Source organism: Takifugu flavidus, chromosome 1 (assembly GCF_003711565.1).
Source record: "Takifugu flavidus isolate HTHZ2018 chromosome 1, ASM371156v2, whole genome shotgun sequence".
NCBI classification, from domain to species: Eukaryota; Metazoa; Chordata; class Actinopteri; order Tetraodontiformes; family Tetraodontidae; genus Takifugu; species Takifugu flavidus.
In genome coordinates, this window is record NC_079520.1 from 13,027,704 (window position 1) to 13,051,050 (window position 23,347).

The 23,347-nt window shown below is 43.1% G+C and overlaps 3 protein-coding genes and 2 long non-coding RNA genes across 11 annotated transcripts in view; 2 read left to right on the plus strand and 3 right to left on the minus strand.

Annotated features, from left to right (window-relative positions):
* Positions 1-671: 671 nt before the first annotated feature.
* senp7 (SUMO specific peptidase 7) lies at positions 672-10,963 on the minus strand. Of its 3 annotated transcripts, XM_057044567.1 has the most exons (22): positions 10,701-10,963; positions 9,666-9,754; positions 9,206-9,321; positions 7,895-8,128; positions 7,540-7,661; positions 7,280-7,365; positions 6,681-7,122; positions 6,434-6,591; positions 5,712-5,843; positions 5,601-5,634; positions 4,811-5,038; positions 4,236-4,669; positions 3,945-4,069; positions 3,722-3,838; positions 3,518-3,634; positions 3,292-3,387; positions 3,019-3,212; positions 2,883-2,929; positions 2,754-2,797; positions 2,028-2,096; positions 1,802-1,952; positions 672-1,546 (listed from the first exon to the last, which is right to left on the minus strand). In XM_057044567.1, exons 1-22 carry the CDS (start codon positions 10,852-10,854, stop codon positions 1,409-1,411), a joined length of 3,327 nt encoding a protein of 1,108 aa, XP_056900547.1. In that variant the 5' UTR covers positions 10,855-10,963; the 3' UTR covers positions 672-1,408. The 3 variants fall into 3 exon arrangements, with proteins under 3 accessions (XP_056900547.1, XP_056900631.1, XP_056900715.1); XM_057044651.1 differs by lacking the exons at positions 9,666-9,754; positions 10,701-10,963 and adding an exon at positions 9,400-9,642; XM_057044735.1 differs by lacking the exons at positions 9,206-9,321; positions 9,666-9,754; positions 10,701-10,963 and having other exon boundaries at positions 7,860-8,030.
* On the plus strand, positions 10,896-12,380 carry LOC130533855 (uncharacterized). Its single transcript, XR_008952697.1, has 4 exons — positions 10,896-10,910; positions 11,306-11,485; positions 11,745-11,825; positions 11,976-12,380. It is a non-coding gene; the product is annotated as an uncharacterized LOC130533855 (long non-coding RNA).
* Positions 12,381-12,427: 47 nt separating this feature from the next.
* On the minus strand, positions 12,428-16,066 carry atp6ap2 (ATPase H+ transporting accessory protein 2). The gene is made up of 9 exons (XM_057046424.1): positions 15,909-16,066; positions 14,781-14,911; positions 14,330-14,458; positions 14,116-14,211; positions 13,892-14,029; positions 13,736-13,789; positions 13,510-13,659; positions 13,304-13,423; positions 12,428-13,226 (listed from the first exon to the last, which is right to left on the minus strand). Exons 1-9 carry the CDS (start codon positions 16,042-16,044, stop codon positions 13,032-13,034), a joined length of 1,149 nt encoding a protein of 382 aa, XP_056902404.1. The 5' UTR covers positions 16,045-16,066; the 3' UTR covers positions 12,428-13,031.
* Positions 15,233-15,675, plus strand: LOC130533907 (uncharacterized). The gene is made up of 2 exons (XR_008952734.1): positions 15,233-15,335; positions 15,406-15,675. It is a non-coding gene; the product is annotated as an uncharacterized LOC130533907 (long non-coding RNA).
* A 5,399-nt stretch (positions 16,067-21,465) lies between the features above and the next one.
* bcor (BCL6 corepressor) overlaps positions 21,466-23,347 on the minus strand; it is a 34,148-nt gene continuing 32,266 nt past the window's right edge. For all 5 annotated transcript variants that reach the window (XM_057044218.1, XM_057044141.1, XM_057044019.1 and 2 more), the window contains 3 exons: positions 23,207-23,284; positions 22,678-22,831; positions 21,466-22,578 (listed from right to left, as the gene is read on the minus strand). In XM_057044218.1, coding sequence (XP_056900198.1) covers positions 22,248-22,578; positions 22,678-22,831; positions 23,207-23,284 — 563 coding nt within the window. In that variant the 3' untranslated portion in view covers positions 21,466-22,247. The remainder of the gene's footprint in view (positions 22,579-22,677; positions 22,832-23,206; positions 23,285-23,347) is intronic.

The following is a 23,347-nucleotide window of genomic DNA, read 5'->3' on the forward strand; positions in this document are numbered from 1 at the left end:
AACGTCTAGAAAAGGAAGATGGCTAATGAACAATTCAACGAGCTATCGATGTCACTGTGATGTCCAGATAAGGCAAGTTAAAAATGGGATTGTCGGACATTTGCTGATAAAATTAAAACAGAAGAAAATAAGCTTTTACAAAAGTCTTTGATGTACTTAAATCAAGCAGCAGGTCATCTGGAGCAAGAGCATCCTCTATAGGTACAAAGTTAATACATTTTAATTCTTATACAATCTCCCTGTATATTTTTTGTGAACTTTATTTTGACAGCTTTTGGGATACAGTTGATCATTTTAATGCCTTTTCCAGTGTTTGTAACGGTAAAACTTCGTATGAATGCAGGGCTGCAGCACACGGCTACAGAAGATGTACAGGGAATCAGACTGAGATGGAAAACAGACCTTAGCCGGCCACGAAGCACTGAGCAGATCACACCTAGAGGCGCTGTAACATATGAAGCTTTTTGGCTGTGATACATCAAAAAAGCTCAATCATTTAGTCTTATAATACAGACATTCAGTATCAATTTCATAATACCAACATCAGCTCAAACATTTAGAGGTGAGGAATCGGTACAAATCCACATATATTAACCAGATTTTCAAAGGTTACCAACAGAAAACAATTAAGCTCCCCTCTAGATGAGTAAACACAAGAAGAAAGCCAATCATCAACTTTAGCTACAACTTTAATACACAATAAAAACCAAAGATGTTTGGGAATTAGCGTGTGTATCGAGACAAATGCCTTCAACAGTCTTTCAGAACATTATAAAGAAAAACCAACTGATCTGCTGAGAAGAACGGCATCAGCGTCTGAGGAGACTCGGAGGTTGATGTCAGGTGATGGACGTGTGCTGATGAGCGCACAACTCTGAACATCAGTCAGATCTGCTAAACTAAAATATTAATGCTAAATAAAAATGAGTTCACTGCTGCAAGGTCAGAAACACTAACTGTTTCAATTTCTTTTGCAACAGAGCGGCAAAACAGTACAAAACCTAATTCAAATTCACTCACATCAACTTTACTTTTGTTGTACATATATTCTAATGTAGCTGGTGTATGTTATTTATTGAAAATAAAATACAAACTTTGTTAAAAAGTCATGCAACATAAAAACATAGTGGTCAGAGATATTCGTGGGGTGTACAAATACAAATACTTCCATTAAAATACTTCCTAGTTAATTGAACAGTTCATACTGTTCTAATATAAATTAAGCGATGAAAAGTCTCGTTCTGGACCCACAGATCACCACAGGTGTCTAGTTAAATCAAAACACATAAACAGCAGCTAATTAAGTAAAGCACACAAAGTTCACTCAAGTCCTTGTTGCTCAGTATGAGCAGAGTTAATACTCCAGCGAGCTTCGCTGAAGAGACAAATAAAAAGAAAAGCTTCACATCTATCTCTTCCTATCCAGTTGTTGCTTCCTGTAAAGGTTCAGGACCAAATCTCTGATTTCATCTCGTTTCCGCCGCACCTGCTGCCGTGGAAACCATCGTTCTAAATGTAAAGGCAGGTCAAAGTGCACCACAGGGTCCTAAAAGCAGAATCAAAGGCAATTCAATTATTATTTACAGGTCTTATTAGGTGATTTGACTTTGTGTTTACTGCCTTGACAAAAGTGCAGAATTTCAGTTGAATTTTACCAAAACATGAAGGCTGCTCAGAAAAGACAGCAAATTTAAAGGCGCTCCCTTGTGTTGAAATTAGGTGATGTGGAATTACTGCTGCTGTATAACTGAGCACCTGCAGGTACGATAATTGTCCACTAGAGGCACGTCAAGTATTTTACCTTTAAAAAACTCTCAACATAGTGCAGCAGGTAAAGGCCACAGTCACTGCTGTTGTCCTGCAGGGGTACTTTACAGTGGGAGCTTTGCATTTCATCTGCTCCAAAGTCTCTGGATGAACCACGCCGGACCTCCCATTCTGACTCCAAATACCTGAGACAAGCAGACATTACCTCCAGCAGAGTGTGCATACACACTCAGCCACACACGGAGTCAAAACATACTTACTCTCGCAAGAGTTTGAAGACTCGTTCATGAAGAGAACGTTTTAAGGAATCCATAACAAGAATACACGGCCTGCAGGAAAGGAAAAGGGAGTTTTGTCAACACCAGCAATCACGTGTCCTGTCTGAACAGGGCGACGAGTGAGAGGACCCTAACAGGGGGTCCAGGGACCCTAACAGGGGGTCCAGGGTCCCTAACAGGGGGTCCAGGGTCCCTAACAGGGGGTCCAGGGTCCCTAACAGGGGGTCCAGGGACCCTAACGGGGCGTCCAGGGACCCTAACGGGGCGTCCAGGGACCCTAAGAGGGGGTCCAGGGACCCTAACGGGGCGTCCAGGGACCCTAACGGGGCGTCCAGGGTCCCTAACGGGGCGTCCAGGGACCCTAACGGGGCGTCCAGGGACCCTAACGGGGCGTCCAGGGTCCCTAACGGGGCGTCCAGGGTCCCTAACAGGGCGTCCAGGGTCCCTAACAGGGGGTCCAGGGACCCTAAGAGGGGGTCCAGGGACCCCAGGCCACCCTCACAGGTCCAGTTCATGTCACAACAGTATAATTATAACATGATTGACCAACACATATTGTGTAACATCACAGCCAAAGGAAAACCTTCATTGATATTAAGGCTGCTTCGTTTTTAAGTCTTTTTTAATTTTGTAAAAGATGACGGTGTCTGAAACGGTGGCCTATATAGAGTCAGTGCAGTGGAAGAGCATCAGACCAGAATCACTGACCTCTTACAAACTGTTTTCTTCTGGAAGGTTCCTTCTGTGCAGCTCTACAAAGAAAGATTCACTTTGACTTTAGACAATCAAAACACAACTGTCCATTTTAGCTGGAGTTTTAAAAGACTGTGTTCTTACCACTGGGGCAGGTTTAATGCCTTTAGTTGTTTTAGTTTGAGTGTTTTCTGGAACACATGAAACCAAACCATGTCAAGAGATGAACACATTAAATGTAAAATTAATAACATTCTCTTGTCCCCTCAGTCCAACATACCTGACCCTGTGTCCATAATTCCACAGCGCATCGATGGGGGTGCTGTTTCCGTCTCATCATTCGGAGCCTCTCGATCTGGTAATTCACAGGTTAGGCTCTTTCCTGTCTGACAATCAGACATTGGACCTTTCCAAGCCTCAACTTGTGGCTTCATTAGTCCAGGAAAGCAAATAACCACTAAATACCAATGTGCTCTAAAGAGAAGAAAAGAAATATAATGTGTAGCAAAAGATAGAGGCAAACTGTGGAAGATGTCACTGATTTTAAACTTACTCCTGATTGACAGGCACAAACAAAAATTCCTTTTTAAAAATGTCCACATGCCGTGTCCACGTCTTCACTCTTTGGTGCCGTCTCTGTCTCTGACATCTGATTGAGAGCGAAAACCAACCAATGGTTTAAAAAAAATCTTAGAAAACATTCCCAAAAGCTTCCCAGAAGAAAAAAAAAAACCGAGTACAGCATTGAAGACGTTTTCTTTTCTGCTGCGGTCACTTACGAGTCCTTGATGCTGCCTTCGCTGGCGTTGTCCCTCCGCGTCAGCTGCTTGAAGAAGAAACTGCTGAAGATGTGGCAACGCTCGGTCACAGCTGCAGCAGCTTTGTGGAGGAGGTATCTGGTTCACAGTGACACATCAACATAGCTCAACACTGGCTCTCGTCTGTTTATACACCTCTCAAGAGTTGGAGATGAGGTTACTAACTTTAGGTAAAAGTCAATGATAACGTCATTGAGGAACAGTCCACTGTCGAGACACTGAAGGTCTTCCATTGTAACAGTTATTCCCCCTTTCAGTGGTGGAGGAGGAAACTGGATTAATCTGAGCAGAGACAGAAGGGTTTAGTCATTTGTCAGCACACAGCTTGACCAGGAGTGGAGCATTTTCGGCACACAAATCTCGATATGAGCGAATGTAGCACACTTGCCTGTGAGCAAAGCTCTGATGTCTATATTTAATCCAGCTGGGGTCTGGTTTACACAGGGACATGGAGTAGGATCCTTTGGTTCTACGATGGCACAGGGTGTACATGGACGTCGGTTCCTCTTTTGTCTTCAGCAGGAGAAAATACGCACAGTGAAAACAAGATTGAGGCTGCAATCATTTACCTTTGGCAGACCATGAATAGTTCATTATTCTAATACCAGTAGGGGTTTACACTAACTGATGAGGTAATCACTAACATTTTTAAGAGATCACAGACGGTGGCAGGACTTACCGCAGCAGGAGATTTAACCTCTTGTTCTCTCTCTTCCTCTGCTGGCTGGAATTCTGTCTCAATCTCTCCTTCCTCCTCCTCCAGTTCCTGATCCATCCTTTCCTGAGAATCCCCTTCCAGCTGAATGAGGGGGGTAGGGTTTTGGAATTGGTCACAAAGTAGACCATCATGGTCCTTGTCAATCTTCTCTAGACCCAGTAGACCCAGTAGGTGAGAGTCCCTCCTAGTTCTTCTGATCAGCTCTATGCTGTCATCCAGAGAAAGAAAAGGTGCCTCAAAGTCTTTCAAAAGTTGGATATTGTCTGCATCACCCGGAAGAACTGATTCTTGAAGACTGTTGAGACAGTCAATATCAAGGTGAGACCGAAATAATGCTCCCTGCATTCCCTCCAGAGGATCCTCCATACTGAGCACAATGAAGGGGCTCGCCTTTTCTGTAAAAACAAATAAAATAACTGTAAAAATGCACCTTAGATGCATGTTTTAGATTTTTTTTTTAAACAATGAAACTGTCCACAAGTGTCTTTTTATCTCAGTTCTATTTTTCAGACAAAAATCCAAGCGTATTTATTTACCAATATCGTTGTTCTTGTCTTGTTTTAGACACAGATTGAGGAGGTTCCAGTGGACGGCTTCAGCCGCGGTTTGGGACACACACAGCATGAGGACAGCAGGAGGAGAAGGGTCCTTATCACACCTAAAGTAAATGTCCTGGGCCTCCATTTCCTGCTGCTCCCACACGCTGTACCTGCACAACTCTTTACGCTCCAGTGACAAAACCACCTCCACCTGTTCACTGTTGTCTGGACACAGAAGGTGGTGGGGTTAGAATCACAGGTTCAGGGCTGTTTGTGTACAGAACTGAGAATTCTGATCACCGACTCACACTAAACCAAATCAAAATCACAATAGTGCAACAGCTACACAAGCAACAACACATAGGAACTGCCATCGATGTTACAAACTTAATCCGAATGACCAATTTTAGATTTAAGAATTTTACAGGTGCAGAGTCAAAAATCTCGATCGATAAATTCTTTTTGGTTTAAGGAAAGATTAAATAAGGAGTAACAAAAAAAAATGATGCAGAAATCCAAAGGCAAAAAGAAACAGTGAAAAAGAAAACCCCTCAGTTCAGTTTTCTCACTGGAGGGGTGATTTTACAGGCTTAAAGGTCTAATCCAGCGAATACTATACTTTAGCATCTGAAATAGACCAGTAAGCTTTGAGTCGTCAGCGTGCAGACAGCACAACCAAAACAAGGTGCTCATTTACAGAAACACACACAGACAAGAGGTCACAGGCAGGACACAGCTCTTTGCGAATGCTGATTATATAACTGACACCTATTTACTGCAACAATACCTTTCAGAGGGATGATGAAGTTTTGGTCTGTTAACTGAGAACAGAGAAAACTATTATTCATTGAATTTAAAATCATCAGCAAATAGGTTATTGTGGATTAACTTAAGATACCTTGAGGTTTCCATTGGATTTTGCATGGAAATCTCCACAATAGAGGCTGGAAAAGGACAACAGCATGGACCAGTCTTTACTGGGGGGAGAGATTGCCACTGGAGGAACATCAACAACAGCCACAGCCAACAGCTGCAATACAACAATATTATTATGGAGATTATTTTGGAAAAGAACAAGTAGAGAAATGAAAAAGAAAGAACAACTGTGCAATAGAACAATGACTAGCAAAGTTCAGAAATTACTTCAAATGACTATCAAAGAAAAAGAAATGAATGTATCTCCTATTTTAGCTAATGAATGACTTAAAGAAGAAAGGTTTACAAATGCGCTACTCTTCCGCCATCTAGTGGTAGAATTCAGAATGTGTTTTCTTATTATTTGAGATATTTTAAAAAGAGAAAGTCAAAAGTTCTTTTTTAAATATGTTATTTAAAAAAAGAATCAACCATGCAATACATTATGTGACTAGCTTTTTTTTTAAAGAAAGTTCACTTATTTCATTTTATGTTTTTGGTTTTGGTTTTTTTAGTGCATAACTAGATTCCAGAATCAAATGTCAACTGATTTTAGTTTTTCTGGTTTCTCTTGACATTCGGAATTAATTAAATGTTCATACCTTGTCACCAAGTTGGGAAAAGTGAAAGAATATATATCTCAAAAAGGAGAGTGTCATTTAAACTTTTCTGAAAGGTTTATGTGCTAAAGGAACACATGCCAACCTCTGTGTCTTCACTATCAGACGCCTCTTCTTGTTGCTTTGCTTCTTCTGGGGACGTTCCAGCATCTCCTATAGATACCTGTGTGTGGACCATTTGGCTGCAGCGTTGAGGAACGTTGCAGCGTTTCACTCCCTCCTCCTCATCACTGGACAGTACAACTAAAACAAACACAACACCACTGTAAAAAGAAGAGTCAACACACAAATCATTCGCACTATAGCAGAAGGAGGAAGAAGTGCGCACTCACTGGGTTCAGTTGGGTCGGTGTTGGCTGGACTGCCAAGAACGTCTACAGGCTCTAAACTGGACCCAGTGATTGGGAGCAGAACTTCAGTCAGATTGTTAGCTCCCACAGTGAACTGTACAATGCTGTTGTCCAGGTTGTTCAAATGTAGATCTTTGCTGTTTTCATGAACCAGAGCCGGTTCTTCTCTTCCATCCTCCCCACTATCATCGAGGAGAATACTCGTAAAATCTTGGCTTTCATTGATATTTTCTCCTAAACAAATATGAGAAGGAGCTGATCTTCCCACTCTTCTGCCCAGTGTATCTTCCTGCAGGTAGACATGAGCAGGAGATGAGGGTCCTTCTCTTCCAGTCTTTCCACTCAGGCGAAGCACGCTCAGTCGGTGGCGTTTGGGTTTGCTGGTTTCATTGCAATTGGCTTCTATGTCGTGTTTTTTCCTTTTCTGTCAACACAACATAAAATAACACATATTAATACAGGAAAATACAGGGTAACACATCCAAAGAAAGGATTATAGCATTGTAAGCTCAGTTGTATCAATTTCTTACGCTAAGCACGGCAGCTAAGAACCTTCCTCTTAACCACCTGTATGTACTAACCCAACTGTGCAGGATATTTTTGTCTCTGATGCCAGAAGGGGTGAAGTCTTCACGGCCTCCTTTGTCCTGAGCAGGCTCCCAACTCACTGACAACCCACAATCGGAACAGAAGGAAAATTAAGTGGTCACCTTCTTGCTCTACATTTCTCATTGTAGAACTATGCTGAACGTAGCCCACTTGCCAGCAGAACACCAACTTCAGCCCATTTATAAAGCCAGGCTTTAATAAAAAAAAATCAAGTTTCGACAAGTATACACACCAACAACTTCAGAGAAACGGTAGCTCCCTCTGAAGTCCTGGCCGATGATCACCTCCTCTAAATCATTTTCTTGATCATTACCTGCATCATCCATATTCTGTGATTTTCTCTGCAGCCGTGACCTAAAGATGTGAAATATTTGACAGCTTATGATCACCGTTCAAACATTTTCTCTGTTTACAAATAATGCTTCATACATTTTCAGAGATGTTTCTCCAAATGCCCCATAATTAAACTTTAGGTTCTATCTGGAAAATATACAGTTGAAAACAAAAGATCTGCTTCCAAAACTATAAAGCAAAAAGTGTTGATGCTCGTACCAAAGGCAAACTTCTCTTCTGACAGTGGGTCCTACCTTGAGGAGGGTAGAGAGGGTGACATCTGGGCAGGTCGAGGTTTTAAATTCCTGTTGTCATCGTGGGCCATCCTCTGAGAGGCCCTCCTGTCTTTGCAGATGAAGCCCTCTTTGCACTGCTGATGCTCCTTTTGTCCTTGTTTGTGTGAGCTATGTTGCTGTTTGATTCTCTCTAAGTAAGGCCTGCCCTCCTTACTCTTCAGCACATCTGTCAGAATCAAAAAGGGCTCCTTGCTGAAACAAAAACAACTTTTTAGAATTATGTTTTCTCTGCATCCTCACGACCACAGGTCAGCAAATTAACGAATGCTCGCTGTTCCAAAGGAGTGTTGGCGAGTACAGATAAGCAGTGTCTCTGTTTGATAAGCGTTCAGCTTTTCCAAGTTCCTGTGGTTATTTAACACGGACTAACAAAATAATTTTTTTAAATGTTTTCATTTTGTTGTAATGTGTTCTAATATTTTTGAACACGTCATACATTTTGTTTTGTTGTTAGAATGAAATAATATAGTACAAGCTCTGTATTATATATATATATATATATATATAGATATATATATATATATATATATATATATATATATATATTATATATATATATATATAATATATATATATATATGATTCACACACACACACACACACATACATACAATAACTAAAACTGCTGATGCAACTAAACTATAAAAGCACTCGCACAGACCTCCACTCAGCAGCTCACCCCCCCCCCCCCCCCCCCACCCCCATACAGTGACATACTCCATAGAATAGTATTTACATGATACAGGCAGTAATAATATGTGATTACGTGACATAGTAGGTTGCTTTATGATTAAGCCCCTTGGCTTTGGATTTTGGAAAGGCCCCCCAGATGAGCCCCTTAACAGCATATTAGACAAATGCTTGATGTCATATAACCTCCTTGACAGGTAAAAAGAAAAGCTGAACTCCAAGCTGAAAGGATAAATGTATACGCTCCTAGGCCTTAGGACTTGATAAATTACCAAGAAAATGCATAAAACACCCAGAAACACAGAGACAATACAGACCGTTATAGTGGGAATAGAAGGCAGTTGAATTCGAATGATCTGAAAATCATAAATTAATATCCTGGTGGTTTTATATATTTCAGCACATCTAAAAATTAACATTTAAATAGACAATAACTGAGAGCTGGTTCTAATTTATTTAATGCTGTAAGCCAACAGACAATACTGTCGGTTTCAAATAACGGGCAGAACTGAAACAAAAACATGTCTTCATCACTAACGTAAGACAAAAATCTAAGAACTTCCGTCTGTGCCTGCTTACCTCATCATTTCCTGGATGTTCTTGGCGACCTGGTTGTGTCCAAACAGCGCACCTCCATTTGTGATTTGTAAATCACAATGCCTGCTTCTGAGACCCGTTGATTCTGTCCAAGAAACCTACAAAAGTGACCAAAAAAAGAGCATTACAAAACAATCCAGAAAAGCCATGCTATGGGAATGTGTTAAGAAACTAACCACAGACAGGTACGTGTTTTTAACCTTCCCACAATCTGATTGCACAGGGATCCTGAAATGCTTTTCAATCTAAAAAGCTCATTGGCAGGTTAGCTTAAATAGTTGTAAAATAGATGCCCAAGTCAGAAATCAGAGTTTTAGATTGGCGAATGACAACCTGTGGATGACTAGTGTATTTAAAAAAGACTAGCATCCGAAAACATGAATCTAATACTGAAATTGTGCCTTAAAGAGGGCGTATGTCTTCAGCTATGGGTGAGACATACCTTTTCATCCTTATCAACAGCAAAAGGAAGCTTCAAGGCTCTTTTCTGCTCCATTATAGCCCATTGATTGGAAAGGCACAGAAAGACCCCTGCAAGAAGCAAAATGGATGCTGAATATAGTAGTTTATCAAAATTGTGTTATTTCAACTAATAGGATATACTTGTTTGAACTAAATGTTTTAGAATAAGTTGTTTGTCATACAAGAATGAGCACAACGTGCAAGAAAGTTTGCTATATTTATTGTAAATTTGTCTTCAGCCAGTTGGTATGTTTCCTGAAGCCGTGCACATTACATTGGTCTCAGATTTGGCTTTATGAAGGGTGAAATATTTCAAATGTAAACACCATGTAAACACTGTCTTGGCTTAACTGTTGTTGTGATTGTTTGCTGGTTGATGGAAGGTTCTGCAGTGGGGGACTTTATGTGCAATTATCTCTACATGTTTTGAACATTTTATGCTGATGTGACCTGTTTAATGGGATAATTACTCAAGTAAAACTAAAACTAAACATTAAGTTGTAAAAATTGTCAAATAACCTGTGTTTGGGCTATATGCTCAAACAAAACAGTCGTGTATACTCGATTAATTTGGAATTTAGATGTCTGGAATAAATGTGAGATAATAAACACTCAAATGTAGCTATCCGACAAAGTAATATACATTTAATGATACAAATTAAGCAAAAATAGGGGAAATGCTATAGTTACCATTAACAATAACAGGACAATAGGAAAGTCACAATGGGTAATTAGACACAAAACAAGTGAAACACTAGGTTGCAAGACACACAGGTTTTATCAAATTAACCTCAGACTCTTCCAATAATTGCTTATTAATAATACGGGTTTTTTTCCCCCCAGACTGTTCTGACACCGATGCTAAAATCCTTAAAAGTGAGCAAGGATTAGCCGACGCTGCTAGCTACATGGATGCTACTTTGTCCAACATGCTGCTAGTCTTAATGATTCACCGCTTATCCCAAACCAAGGGACTCACTGGATGTTAGCAGAAAACATGGAAATTGTGACCTACTTGTTTCCCATGCCGGTGCTAGTTGCACATTGCCAGTTCTTGTTTTGTAATGTGTGTGTCTGTTAGCTGTTAAATATGCGTCCTCAGCAACATCCGCAGACGGCGGAAGTACAACAATAAACGGCGAGAAGTTAAAATCCAGATAGCGACACATTTGCGATTGTGTGAGGCCTTGAGGAATTTTTACAGACCTCTCCTTGGACAAATAAGGTAAAAAACGAAAATGATTTATGCAGGGAAAACCTGTCTACTGGACATGAATGGTGAAGAGGAGATGACAGTGCATTTATTTTTTATTATATTGATAATTGTGCCAAGAAGCACTGGATGTGTTGCACTGGAAATATTCTTTTCTTGGGGTTTCTCCCCGCTCAGGAAAACCTGTGGAAAGCCAACCCTTTAAGCATTTCATATACTGATTTAAGCGTATCTTTTCGTTTCTTGTCTAAAAATTGCACTTGCACTAAAAAAACTGAAGGAATAAAATAATTTTAAAGTACTAGCAAATGGTTTCGCAGTGGCAATATTTTATTTTATTTTTATTTATTTATTGCATGTCAGCACGTTTATTTTTTTCTCAAATATTTTATCGTGCATATTAATAGCGGACAGCGGTTCAACCAATCAAAACCTGGAATCTGATGGCGTAACTTCCGGTTTGGTTACGCAATAATAATTTTTCTCGCTGAGCGACGTTGAGAGCAGAAAACCTGCAGCGACTGCGGGTAAATTATCGGTGCACCGCTGCTTCCAGCACCGAACCATGGTTTGACTGCTGATTAAAGGTATGTGTGGGTAATTTGTTTAAATATTCTGTATTCAGACACAGCGTGCTAAAGTAGATTGAGTAAATCTACGTGAGCTTCGTTATACAGTGTGTGCTAAAAGTTGACTAATGCGGTAATTACTTTGTATACAACAATCATTTTGATTTATTTTGCACTTTTAAATTATTAAATCATGGTGTCCCATCTGGGGTGTGTTTGTTATTCTTCTTTTCATCATCCTTATAATTGTAAATTATAATTATGTTTCCTTTCTCAGCCAGCATATACGTGGTCAGGAAGATCCGGGGCTCCATCACTGAGGAGGAGCCACTGGAAAAACCACCATGTAGTGCTGTTGGTAAGTCTAGTGTCTACAATCACAACCTTAAGGAAAACAACACAGGAAAGAGGCGAAAGGGCGAAATGGTGATCGTTTTAGTCATAAAAATGCATCAATGAGAGGACATTACAGATATCCCTGACCCGTGGATGTGTCTCGTCTCCTTAGGTAAAAGCGGAGACCACGGGAACAGTGAACATGCTCCTGCGGCCACAATGAGCCTCAGCTCTGATGACGTCAGCGGAACAGCAGAACTGGAGACATCCAGGAAAACAACAGTGGAGAAATGTGGAACATGACTTTAAAGATCAGTCACCACAGCTGTCGTGTAAATGCAAAACTACCACTTGTTATGTGTATTTCTGCAGCACAACAGTGCACCACCATGCACACAAATAAGGCTAACAGCAACTGTGTTCACTTTGGAGACAACAGAAATAGTTCCACTGCTTCTCCGCCGTCTCTTAATGTACTGCAGTGAATGATGGCCGACTCACCAACCTCCCCTCAGAGGCTGAGCAGGTCTGACAGCTCTGCTGCTGTATTAATAAAGTATGTTAAAGAAAAAATAAATACTTGGCCAATGTTATTTAGCAGCTCAAATGATGACACCGAGAGAATCCACATAATAATTTATTGCCAGCCGGTCTTCTGCAATTTACAGTCTCAATATTATCATTTATTACTATTAATTCTACCAACAAACAATGTGATCTACAATGTGTGATGAATATGCATTAATTATCTGGAAAAGCAGTCGTGTAAGAGCTACCTGCAATTAACACTTTTCACTTTACAGCAGTTTCTCAGAAGTGAATATTCAATATATACACATATTTAACTTAAAAGTTTCACATAGCAAGACAAACTCAACACACAGAAAACAAATATAGCTCATCCTTTCAAACTCATTTTTACAATAAAAATACAACTGCTATCACCACGGAAACAGTGAAAGGTTAAAAGTCTTGAGGAATGAAACGAGACAGGGAGAACGGTTGAATTTGTTCACTGGAATAAAGCGTGGAGCCACTTCATGTAGGCAGGAATCCGTTACCACGACGACGTTTATCTCCAGTTTCATATTTCAGTTTTGTTAACAAAGTGGTAAAACTGGTAATCATGCCTGTCCTTCATCATACTGTCACAGTTCACAAAACACCAGCTCACAGAACACAGATTATTCACTAGGAGGATGAAGAGGGAGGACAGGACGGTCAGGACCTAGTCCATCCTGATCTTCTGATTGGTCATGCGGTAGATGATGCTGTCGTAGCCCGGGTCCATGTTCCACAGGTTGTAAGCGATGACGACGAGGGCGAGGGCGAGAGCGATCATCAGCCACAGCACAATGTTGAAGACCACAGCGTATTCATAGTTGTACTTGTAGGCCAGGTTGTACGGGCTTCCTGGATTACTCTGCAGGTGACGATCAAAGAGATGGTTGAAACTAAACAGAATCTCACCATTCTGGAGCTGATCTGCTTCAAACTTACAATCTGTCTGGACTCCAGGATCGAGCGGGACTTCCTGGTCAGAGGAGCCTCGAATGTCTTGACGGTAACAACCTCCACCACAGCACTCTTACCATACAGGCCGTACACTTCCTCGCCAAACTGAAGTACAAACAGCATTACATGCGGAGGATGAATCCAACACCAAGGGTGGGGGATCGATAATCCAATTAGAATCTTGTTCTTACTTTCTGGAGGACAGTGGCTAGAATGGCTGTGGCATCACGGTACTGGGGCGAGTCTGGTCCGTAAAGCCTGCTGAGCTCCTCCAAGCCAGACAACTCCAAAGAATAAATGTCAGGAGAATGGTCCTTTGCCAAGTGTTTGTGTTTCTGCAGCTAACAAAGGGCAATCACACAATTACACTAAAGAACAAGAACTGCTGTTCTGGGCAGCGTTTTAGCAACCACTTACTAAAGCTGTGATATCGTGCAAAACTTGGACCTCAGACAGGAAGAGCAAATCAGCCTGGAACACAAAACCAGCAGCACATGATAAATGCAGCCATTTATATCAAACCATTGCATTAAAATAATGCAGCTTTACATAACTACGTCTTTGGGAACATACTTCTGCATTTCTGCTGAGAGAGTTTAGTGGCAGAGAGGTCAGCACGGAGCCATCCTGGGATAAGCGAGCACGGATCTGCTGTAAAGTAACCGGTAGGTCCTCAAACACAGCATTAGCCTTTCCTAGCATGTACAACCTCTGAAAAAAAAAAAAAAACAAGAACAATGTGCCTCTTTATGTGATCCAACAGATAGCAACTGTATGTTGTTTAGTATTTTCAGTACCTCTTCACTGGGGGCCAGCTGCAGGACTACAGGGGTGTCTTCACTAAACAGAGAGTGGACCGTCTCTGCAACACTGTCCAAGGTGAAGGGAACTGGCTGCATGGGAAGGGGGAAAAGACATCCCACTGAAAAACCAAGACTAACTGCAGTGCAGATGATACAATATGTTTTCCAGGATTGTTTTCAGTCTTCATCACAGTCCAATCTCACTCACATTCTCCAAAGGATAAGAGGCAACACTCTTTGGCAGGTTCAGGTTATTAACGCCCCTCACCACCAACAGTACGTTAGCCCGGGGACGGCTGAACAGCGGACCAGCCTGGAGGCCTGGCCACGACAGATCCTATACACAGAAGCACACACAAAAAGAAACACATACCGTTAAAGCCAAGTTAGCATAATTGTCAACTGCTGTAAGTATTTTACCACCAGGGGCAGCAGGCACATGACACTGCCAACATACTATATATTCATGAGTTGATAAGGTGCATTTTGCTGTGTCACTTAGTATGTATAAATCAACATATTACTTATACAGGTAAAATTACTTCAAACTGTACTCTAAAGAAGATGAATTTTGCTCCAAAGTTTGGAAAACAGATGAAAGCTGCAACAGATACGTGATAATATTTCAGTAACACTTCAAGAGATTGGGGGGAAGGTACCTCTTTAACTGAAAATCCCATGGTCAGAGCCACAAGATCAGGAATATTCTCTCCAGAAATGGGCCAGTCGCCCTTCTGGAAAGACACAAAATCTGGAGCCTGCAGTATTGTTAAACTATCTCCATGTACACCTGTTGAGGAAAAATGACAGCAGTATCAATTTATGCACAAAATAAGAAAAATATGCAGTCACCAATCATTAAAAGATGAGGACTGATCCCACACTGACAAAAAAAAGTAATGCAGCCTGTCTTAAACAGGTTTATCCCGCGGCTTCATTCAGCTATGAATTACTAAACCAGTGTATGGACCACAGAATATAATTGTGATTATACAAATAAAGCTAAAAGCAAAAACGACACGGAAAATTTCAGAACACACCCTTTTACTATGGGAGGGGAAAAAAACCACTAAAAGTTTGAAATGCAGATCCAAACAGGCGTTTGCTGGCAGCATGATTGCCTCGACCTTCACAGCTGTTTAGCCACTTCTTCCTTTTGACTGATCCAATCTCAGGGACATGGGCTTTACGTACGGTACATCATTCAGCATCAGGTGCGCCTTCACCCGAATGGTCAGATTTCAGGAGACATAGTAAAGTGAAATGTGTTCATTTATTTATTAGGCTGAAGAAGACGCGATAGAATCGTGACAGAAAGCGGATTGTGAGCGCTAAAGCGGAACTACCAGCAGTCATATGACCAGTCCTGAGTAAGACATGGAAGCCAGTCGCAATAAAGTCCATAAATGCAAATAAACATCTTAATGTTATCAATTTTAAAAGAGGACTTTTCAATATCTATAGTCCTAAAAACAAGAAAAAACTGTCACACTGAGGTATTTCCAGCATAGCAGGATGTTCGATCGGCAGGGTTAGCTACAAGCTACATATTGGCCCCAACTGGCTCCAAATCTTTCCGATGATCAGTTACTACATACACAGCATGGAAATCGCATTTATTTACGCCATATTAATCACTAATTCCTGACATCCCAGTGCTAAACGGAGACGCTAGCTAACGATGCAACCCCAGGCTACACGAGAGCTAAGATGTCATTTACAGATAGTCAATACATATGGAATACACCTCCAAAAATAGCAAAACAGTAACAATATATACAACTTACTCCCTGTGACAAGGAAGCAGATGAAAAACGCTGCTGAGAAAACAGCCTCCATTCTTCCGCAGTCTGTCGGCGACATCGTTCCCCTTGACACAGCGGAGATCAGCTGACCCGGAGACGCAGCGTCGCAAAGAATCATGGGACATTACTGAACTGGGTTAGCGTGCTAACTGTTAGCTTGAGATTGCATTGATCATTAAAATAAAGGCAATGTTAAATTCGCCAATACATTCTTATTTTGGCTTAGCTTTAAGTTAGTCCCTACACGCGTTTCTAACCGGGAACCTAGAGTGCCGAGCCTGTAGAAAATCATAGGGTGAAAAAAAAGTTTTAAAACCACATAAAAAATACCATATTGTATCAGGAGATTCCTTAATAGTTATGCGTTTGGTCCCTGGATGTGACTGTCAATCAATGAGACAAACAATTTGTACAAAAAAAAGTGTGCTCTATAAGACCAAGCAATTGTAAACCATCCTAATTATCCAGCAAGTTCTTGTCACTCATTTGCCTCAATATGGAAGACTTTGGCTTTCCCATTTATCTGTTCTGCATTAATATTCAGCAGCTTTGCACACATAGCGTCAAGGGTTGAAAGGAATGGAATGCCCATGCTCCTTTTCAAAGCTCCATTGTGATCTGTTGGATCAACTAACAGCCCACCACCATCCCTCTATATTGAGCTCTGACTCTTGCAAGCTTGCCTGGGATCTCTGTGCACACATACTACAGAGATGCATTCTAGCACCTGGGACTTCATCCTAAAGCCAACCATCTGTGGTAGCTCCCCTTTACTTGACCGGAAAGTCTTGCTGAAGTCCAGTCAGACTATAAGCTACTTCCTAGAACTTCACCCTCAAATAGTTTGACTTATTTTCCAGATCTTAAGCTCCCGGTTATACATTTTCTTGTAGGCAAAGAGTTTAAAAAACAAAAAAACAAGCAAGCAAATGACTGGGAAAATTTGTTTGTTTAAACATTTTAGGCCTAAAATAGAGTTTGTTACAGGTAATTTTGTATGATTTGTGAGATTTTGGTTTCAGTCCATCCATCATCCAATTTTGAGAAGCCAATTTACCTTCTCCCCAAATGCAGGTTCTTATACTGTGGGAGGAAACCAAAGTACCTTGAGAGAATTCATGCAGGAACTAGGAGAACATGCAAACCCCACACATAAAGTCACTTGCTCCCGGAAATATTCAACCCGAGGATCTTGCTTGAGGCACCAGAGAAAACCCCGGCACCACATTGCTGGCCTAAATTAGGGTTTATAAATCAATTAAATTCTTTTATTTATTACGCAGTTGTGAACATCGTCATTGTCTCGGGGCACTTGGAAGCAACAATGGCAGGGAAAAAAAGAAATAAAATTTTCAGGGAAGAAAAGAAATAAAACTTTCAGGTTACAAAGCGCCTTTCCCAAGGTCACTGCACAAAATAACCAGTTTCAAGGAGAAGTTATAGGCTGATGAGAGAAGATGATGCTTCAAACGGCTTTTAAATGTGTATAGGTTGGGGAGGTACAGGAGAGGTCGAGTGTCCAGGTCGTGACATCAAAGCTCTGCCTGCAAACTTTCGTAGATGGGCGTTTGGGGAGGAGGGCAGGGATGAGTCAGCGTGCTGAAGAGTCCAGGATGAGGTCCAGGGCCTGTTCAGGTTGATGAGGGATGGGGTGATGTGGTGCCAGTGTTTAGCATTGTGGAAAATGCTACAGATGCAGAATTCTGGACCTTACTGAATCCTATCCAGGGCTTTGCTGGAAACCTCAGAAGGGGTTTCAGTATGTTACATTTGTTAGGTGGGAGCTATATATGCCTTCCATCATTCTATAGATGATCAGAGTCTGGAGATTTTCTTAAGGTGAAAGAAGGTGGTTTTGGTGAGTTTTGATGTAAGACTGGAGGTTGAGGGCGGAATCGATTATGACTCTCAAGTTGTGGAATTTTGGGCGATGAGGTGGTTGAGCAACCATCAGCATCTATTGTTAGATTGGATGTCGTCCTACTGATGAGTAATGAAGGAGGAGAGGGTAGAAGGGTCAGCAGGAGGAGACAAAACGACAGATGAAGGTTGTTACTGATACACGGACTGAGAGAATGTGTGCGTAGTGAATAATGTGTTTTGTTTTATTGGCAATGTGGGATATGGAACATTAAGACCTATTTTGGGCCTTTTGTTTGCCAAAGACAAACCATTAAAAGTACTTATCATAGTTCCAATGCCATTTTATAGATTCACTATGGCTGCAGTTACTTTATTTTACTTTATTTCATCTATCCATTCATCCTCTACCGCTTATCTGGGGTCGGGTCGCGGGGGCAGCAGCCTAAGAAGAGAAGCCCAGACTTCCCTCTCCCCAGCTACTTCTTCCAGCTCATCCGGAGGGATCCCCAGGCGTTCCCAGGCCAGTCAAGAGACATAGTCTCTCCAACGTGTCCTGGGTCTTCCCGGGGGTCTCCTACCAGAGGGACATGCCCTGAATACCTCACCAGGGAGGCGTCCAGGGGGCATCCTAACTAGATGCCCAAGCCACCTCATCTGGCTCCTCTCAACGCGAAGGAGCAGCGGCTCTACTCCGAGCTCCTCCCGGATGGCAGAACTTCTCACCCTATCTCTAAGGGAGAGCCCAGCCACCCTACGGAGGAAGCTCATTTCGGCCGCTTGTACCCGTGATCTTATTCTTTTGGTCATTACCTAAAGCTCATGACCATAGGTGAGGGTAGGAACGAAGATCGACTGTTAAATCGAGAGCTTCGCCTTTTGGCTCAGCTCTCTCTTCACCACTATGGACCGGTGCAGAGTCCGCATTACTGCAGACGCCGCACCGATCCGCCTGTCGATCTCCTGCTCCATTCTTCTCTCACTCGTGAACAAGACCCCGAGGTAGTTGAACTCCTCCACTTGGGGCAGGAGAAGGCACTCCATTTTTTTCCGGTTGAGAACCATGGCCTCGGATTTGGAGGTGCTGATTTTCATCCCAGCTGCTTCACATGCGGCGGCGAACCGATCCGGTGATCGTTGGAGGTCACGGGCCGATGATGCCAACAGGACCACATCATCTGCAAAGAGCAGAGACCCGATCCTGAGGTCACCAAACCGGACCCCCTCAACACCATGACTGCACCTAGAAATTCTGTCCATAAAAGTTATGAACAGAATCAGTGACAAAGGGCAGCCCTGGCGGAGACCAACCCTCACCGGAAACGAGTTCGACTTACTGCCAGCAATGCGGACCAAACTCTAACACCGATCGTACAGGGAGCGGACGGCCCGTATCAGGAAGCCTAACACCCCATACTCTTGGAGGACCCCCCCACAAGACCCTCCGAGGGACACGGTTGAATGCCTTCTCCAAGTCCACAAAACACATGTGGACTGGTTGGGCAAACTCCCATGCACCCTGGAAGACCCTGCTGAGGGTGTAGAGCTGGTCCACTGTTCCACGCCCAGGACGAAAACCACATTTCTCCTCCTGAATCCGAGGTTCGACTATCCGGCAGACCCTCCTCTCCAGTACCCCTGAATAGACCTTACCAGGGAGGGTAAGGAGTGTGATCCCCCTATAGTTGGAACACACCCTCCGGTCCCCCTTATTAAAAAGAGGGACTACCACCCCGGTCTGCCAATCCAGCGGCACCGCCCCCGATGTCCACGCAATGTTGCAGAGTCAAGTCAACCACTACAGCCCTACAACATCCAGAGCCTTAAGGAACTCTGGGCAGATCTCATCCACCCCCGGGGCCTTGCCACCAAGGAGTTTTTTGACTACCATGGCAACTTCAGCCCCGGAGATATGAGAGCCTATCCCCAGGTCCCCAGGCCCTGCTTCCTCATTGGAAGGCGCGTTGGTGGGATTGAGGAGGTCCTCAAAGTATTCCTTCCACCGATCCACAACATTCCGAGTTGTGGTCAGCAGCACACCATCACCACTATACACAGTGTTGACAGTGTACTGCTTCCCTTTCCTCAGACCCCGGATGGTGGTCCAGAACCTTTTCGAGGCCGTCCGAAAGTCGTTCTCCATGGCCTCACTGAACTCTTCCCATGCCCGGGTCTTTGCCTCGGCAACAGCCGTAGCTGCACTCCGCTTGGCCTGCCGGTACCCACCTGCTGCCTCAGGAGTCCCACAGGCCAGTAAGGCCCGATATGACTCCTTCTTTAGCCTGACGGCATCCCTCACCGCTGATGTCCACCAACAGGTTCGAGCATTGCCGCCGCAACAGGCACCAACCACCTTGCGGCCACAGCACCGGTCAGCCGCCGGGGTAAACTCCAATATACAGGCACTGAGCTGGGGAGCAACGAGAATTGCCACCCCTGCCCATCGCCTCTCACCATCGGCAACTCCAGAGTGGTAGAGAGTCCAACCCCTCTCGAGAAGACTGGTTCCAGAGCCCTTGCTGTGCGTCGAGGTGAGGCCGACTATGTCTAGTCAGAACTTCTCAACCTCGCGCACCAGCTCAGGCTCCTTTCCCACCAGAGAGGTGGCATTCCATGTCCCTAGAGCCAGTTTATGCAGCCGGGGATCAGACCGCCAAGGTCCCTGCCTTCAGCCGCTACCCATCACACAATGCACCCGACCTCCTTGGTCCCTCCTGCAGGTGGTGAGCCCACAGGAAGGGGGTCCCATGTTGCCTCTTTGGGACTCCATGGGCAGAGGTCCGGCCACCAGGCACTCGCCAACGTGCCCCACCCCCAGGCCTAGCTCTAGGAGGAGGCCCCGGTGACCCGCATCCGGGCAAGGGAAACTTGAGACCAATATTGTTATTCATCATTAGGGGGTCCTGGGCTACGCTTTGTCTGATCCCTCACCTAGGACCTGTTTGCCATGGGTGGCCCTACCAGGGGCATAAAGCCCCAGACAACGGAGCTCCTAGGATCATTGGGACACGCAAACCCCTCCACCACAATAAGGTGGTAGCCCAGGAGGAGACTTTATTTATAGATTTATATCTATTGATGGCCACTAAGTATAGTTTAATTTACTAAAGGATGTTTTCTTAAATAACCTCATTCACTCATGCATGAATTTTGGAAAGAAAACCTTTTTGGTTGCCTAATATGTGTTAATTGAATATTACTATTATGCCTTTCTACAATTTAAATATATTTTATTTAAAAAGACTCCTACTAGTTAAAATTGTATTAAATCATTAAAAGAAAGTTACTAGACCTCTTAACTTTCATTAGCTTTCTTTTAAAAGAGCATACCCCTTTATAAATGTAATATTGCGATGGGAAAAAAGGGGTCAAGGTTGATATGACAACCATGTTTATGCAGTTATATTTGTGACAACAGGGGGCGCTGTGTACTAATTTTTCCACATAACGCCGCGGCAAGAAACTGGTGTTTTCCAGTCAAGACTGCTGCAATAAATCACCTGAGACCGACAATACAAAAGCGATTCCAAGAGATGGCGATGCAGGATTGAGTTGCTGCTCACGCCTCTGCATTTTGAAAGCCGGCTCTAATTAGACCAGGAGATTTATTCCGACGGGGCAACCCGCGACTTCACAGCTCATTTTAATTTTATGCCGACAAGACGACTCACCAAACACATTTCATCTTGCAGTTTATATATTTATTTTAAAGCAACTTCTTTTGTAAAATATAAATACAAATGAGATATTTTAATTACAAAGTTAAAACAAAAATAACACACCAAAAAATTACTTTACTGCAATAACCTCCCTGGTATGTACAAGCTCTGTGCCAAAGGGTGAGTATCAACACCCTTAAAACTTTATTATACAAACAATTCTGTAGTTTTTGCATGTTAAATTACAGATATAACAGGAAGCAAGAGTTGGGAAAAAAAATTAGCCCCTGAGGCTCAAGCGAGCACTAAAGTCTGAGGAGAAAAAACAAGACATCATGTGCTTCCTATAAACACAAATACCACATTCAATAGCACAGTCTCAGCACTATCCTGTACAGCTACACACAGGCCACAACGTGCTGCACGCTCGCACACTCCGCCTAATTGCTTACAACACGACAACAATCCGTTGCCATAGAAAATCTTTCAGAGTAGTTGTGAGCAATATCTGAAAAATCTCTCTATATAGATATATTTATTTATACATATATTAATTTATAAAAATAAGACCATTGTTAAGTTGGTTGAGTCAGAAATGATCCTTGGTGAAGGGAGGGCAGGATTTTCAGCAGCCCGGTCGATCCAACTGTACAATGTTTGAGTCCAGAGTCCTAGTCCAGAGCAGAGCTGCAGAGTGGGAGCTAAGGTTCAGGCTAAGGCATAACATCGTAACATCTGCTTGGTTCTACAGCAAACCCACAGTCCGTGTGAATCGAGGTCAAAAGTTTATTGGCAACGGGGATCAGCATGATCCCAATTTGCCGACAGCTTTGATTCTGTCCTTCAGTTTGTCTGCCGGGTGGTCCCAGCGGTCATCCAGACACTCCAACGTGGAGCCCAGAAGAGTAGCGAGTTCCGTGCTATCTTCCACCAGGTCCAACAAGTCCTTGCTGTCGGGATGGAAGCCTTCCAACTCCTCCGGGCAGGAGAAGAGCTGCGACAGTGAGGCCTGTCGGTAAAACTCGGCCTCTGCCACTGTCACCACCTCCATGTGGGGGAAGGCCTGACGGAAACTGCGAGCGGACATCCGAAGTCGACGGAGGACGTCGGATAGGAGCAACCAGTTTCTTGGCCTAAAAAAAGAAACAAAGTAGAGCAGCGCTTAGAAATGACGGCTAGCCAAGAATGTAATGGATAAGAATACAATTAGTGCATGTGCCCTGGACGCTTACCCTTGGGACAGGGACACCTGGATGTTGTAGCAAGGCAGCAGAGGCCGGTCAGAGAACTCAAACTCAAAAACCTCCTTTTTATCCTCTTCTTCCTCATTCTCGGGGCCCGGTGGGTCAGCCAGGATGTCATAGACGCCCCCTTCCTCGCTTGACTCTGACATACAAGAAAAAAAAACCACACAAATATGAGCGCATAAAGGTTTAACCACACCAAAGTCAGCACCATTACGTCAACTCACAAAAAAAGTCACCAAGAGTCAGAAATAATTTAAGTGCATGAAGACTGATTCAGTCAAATCTATTTTTGCTTTCTATGCTTGATGCTATCAGATAGATCGGAAGGTCAAACTAAATACGCAGGGGTTGATGGAATTCATGCAGATTATTTTTTTTTTGGCACTGCGATTTCCTATAGAGACTGATTAAAGGCGTCGAAAATTAGCCTTTACTCAAAGCTGGATGGTGATGTGGCTGGAAGGTGTGTGTGTGTGTGTGGGCGCAGTAATACAGACTGCTGATCAGTACTCACCACACACAGAGCTGCCATAGAATTCCCAATAAAGCCCTGGGTCGTCATCTGAGCGGCCCTGAAGGTCAGCAAAATAATCTATGGAGAGAGGAGAGGAGCGAAGCCTGTTATTCAAGAGCCAGAGCCCCGGGGACAGGCAAC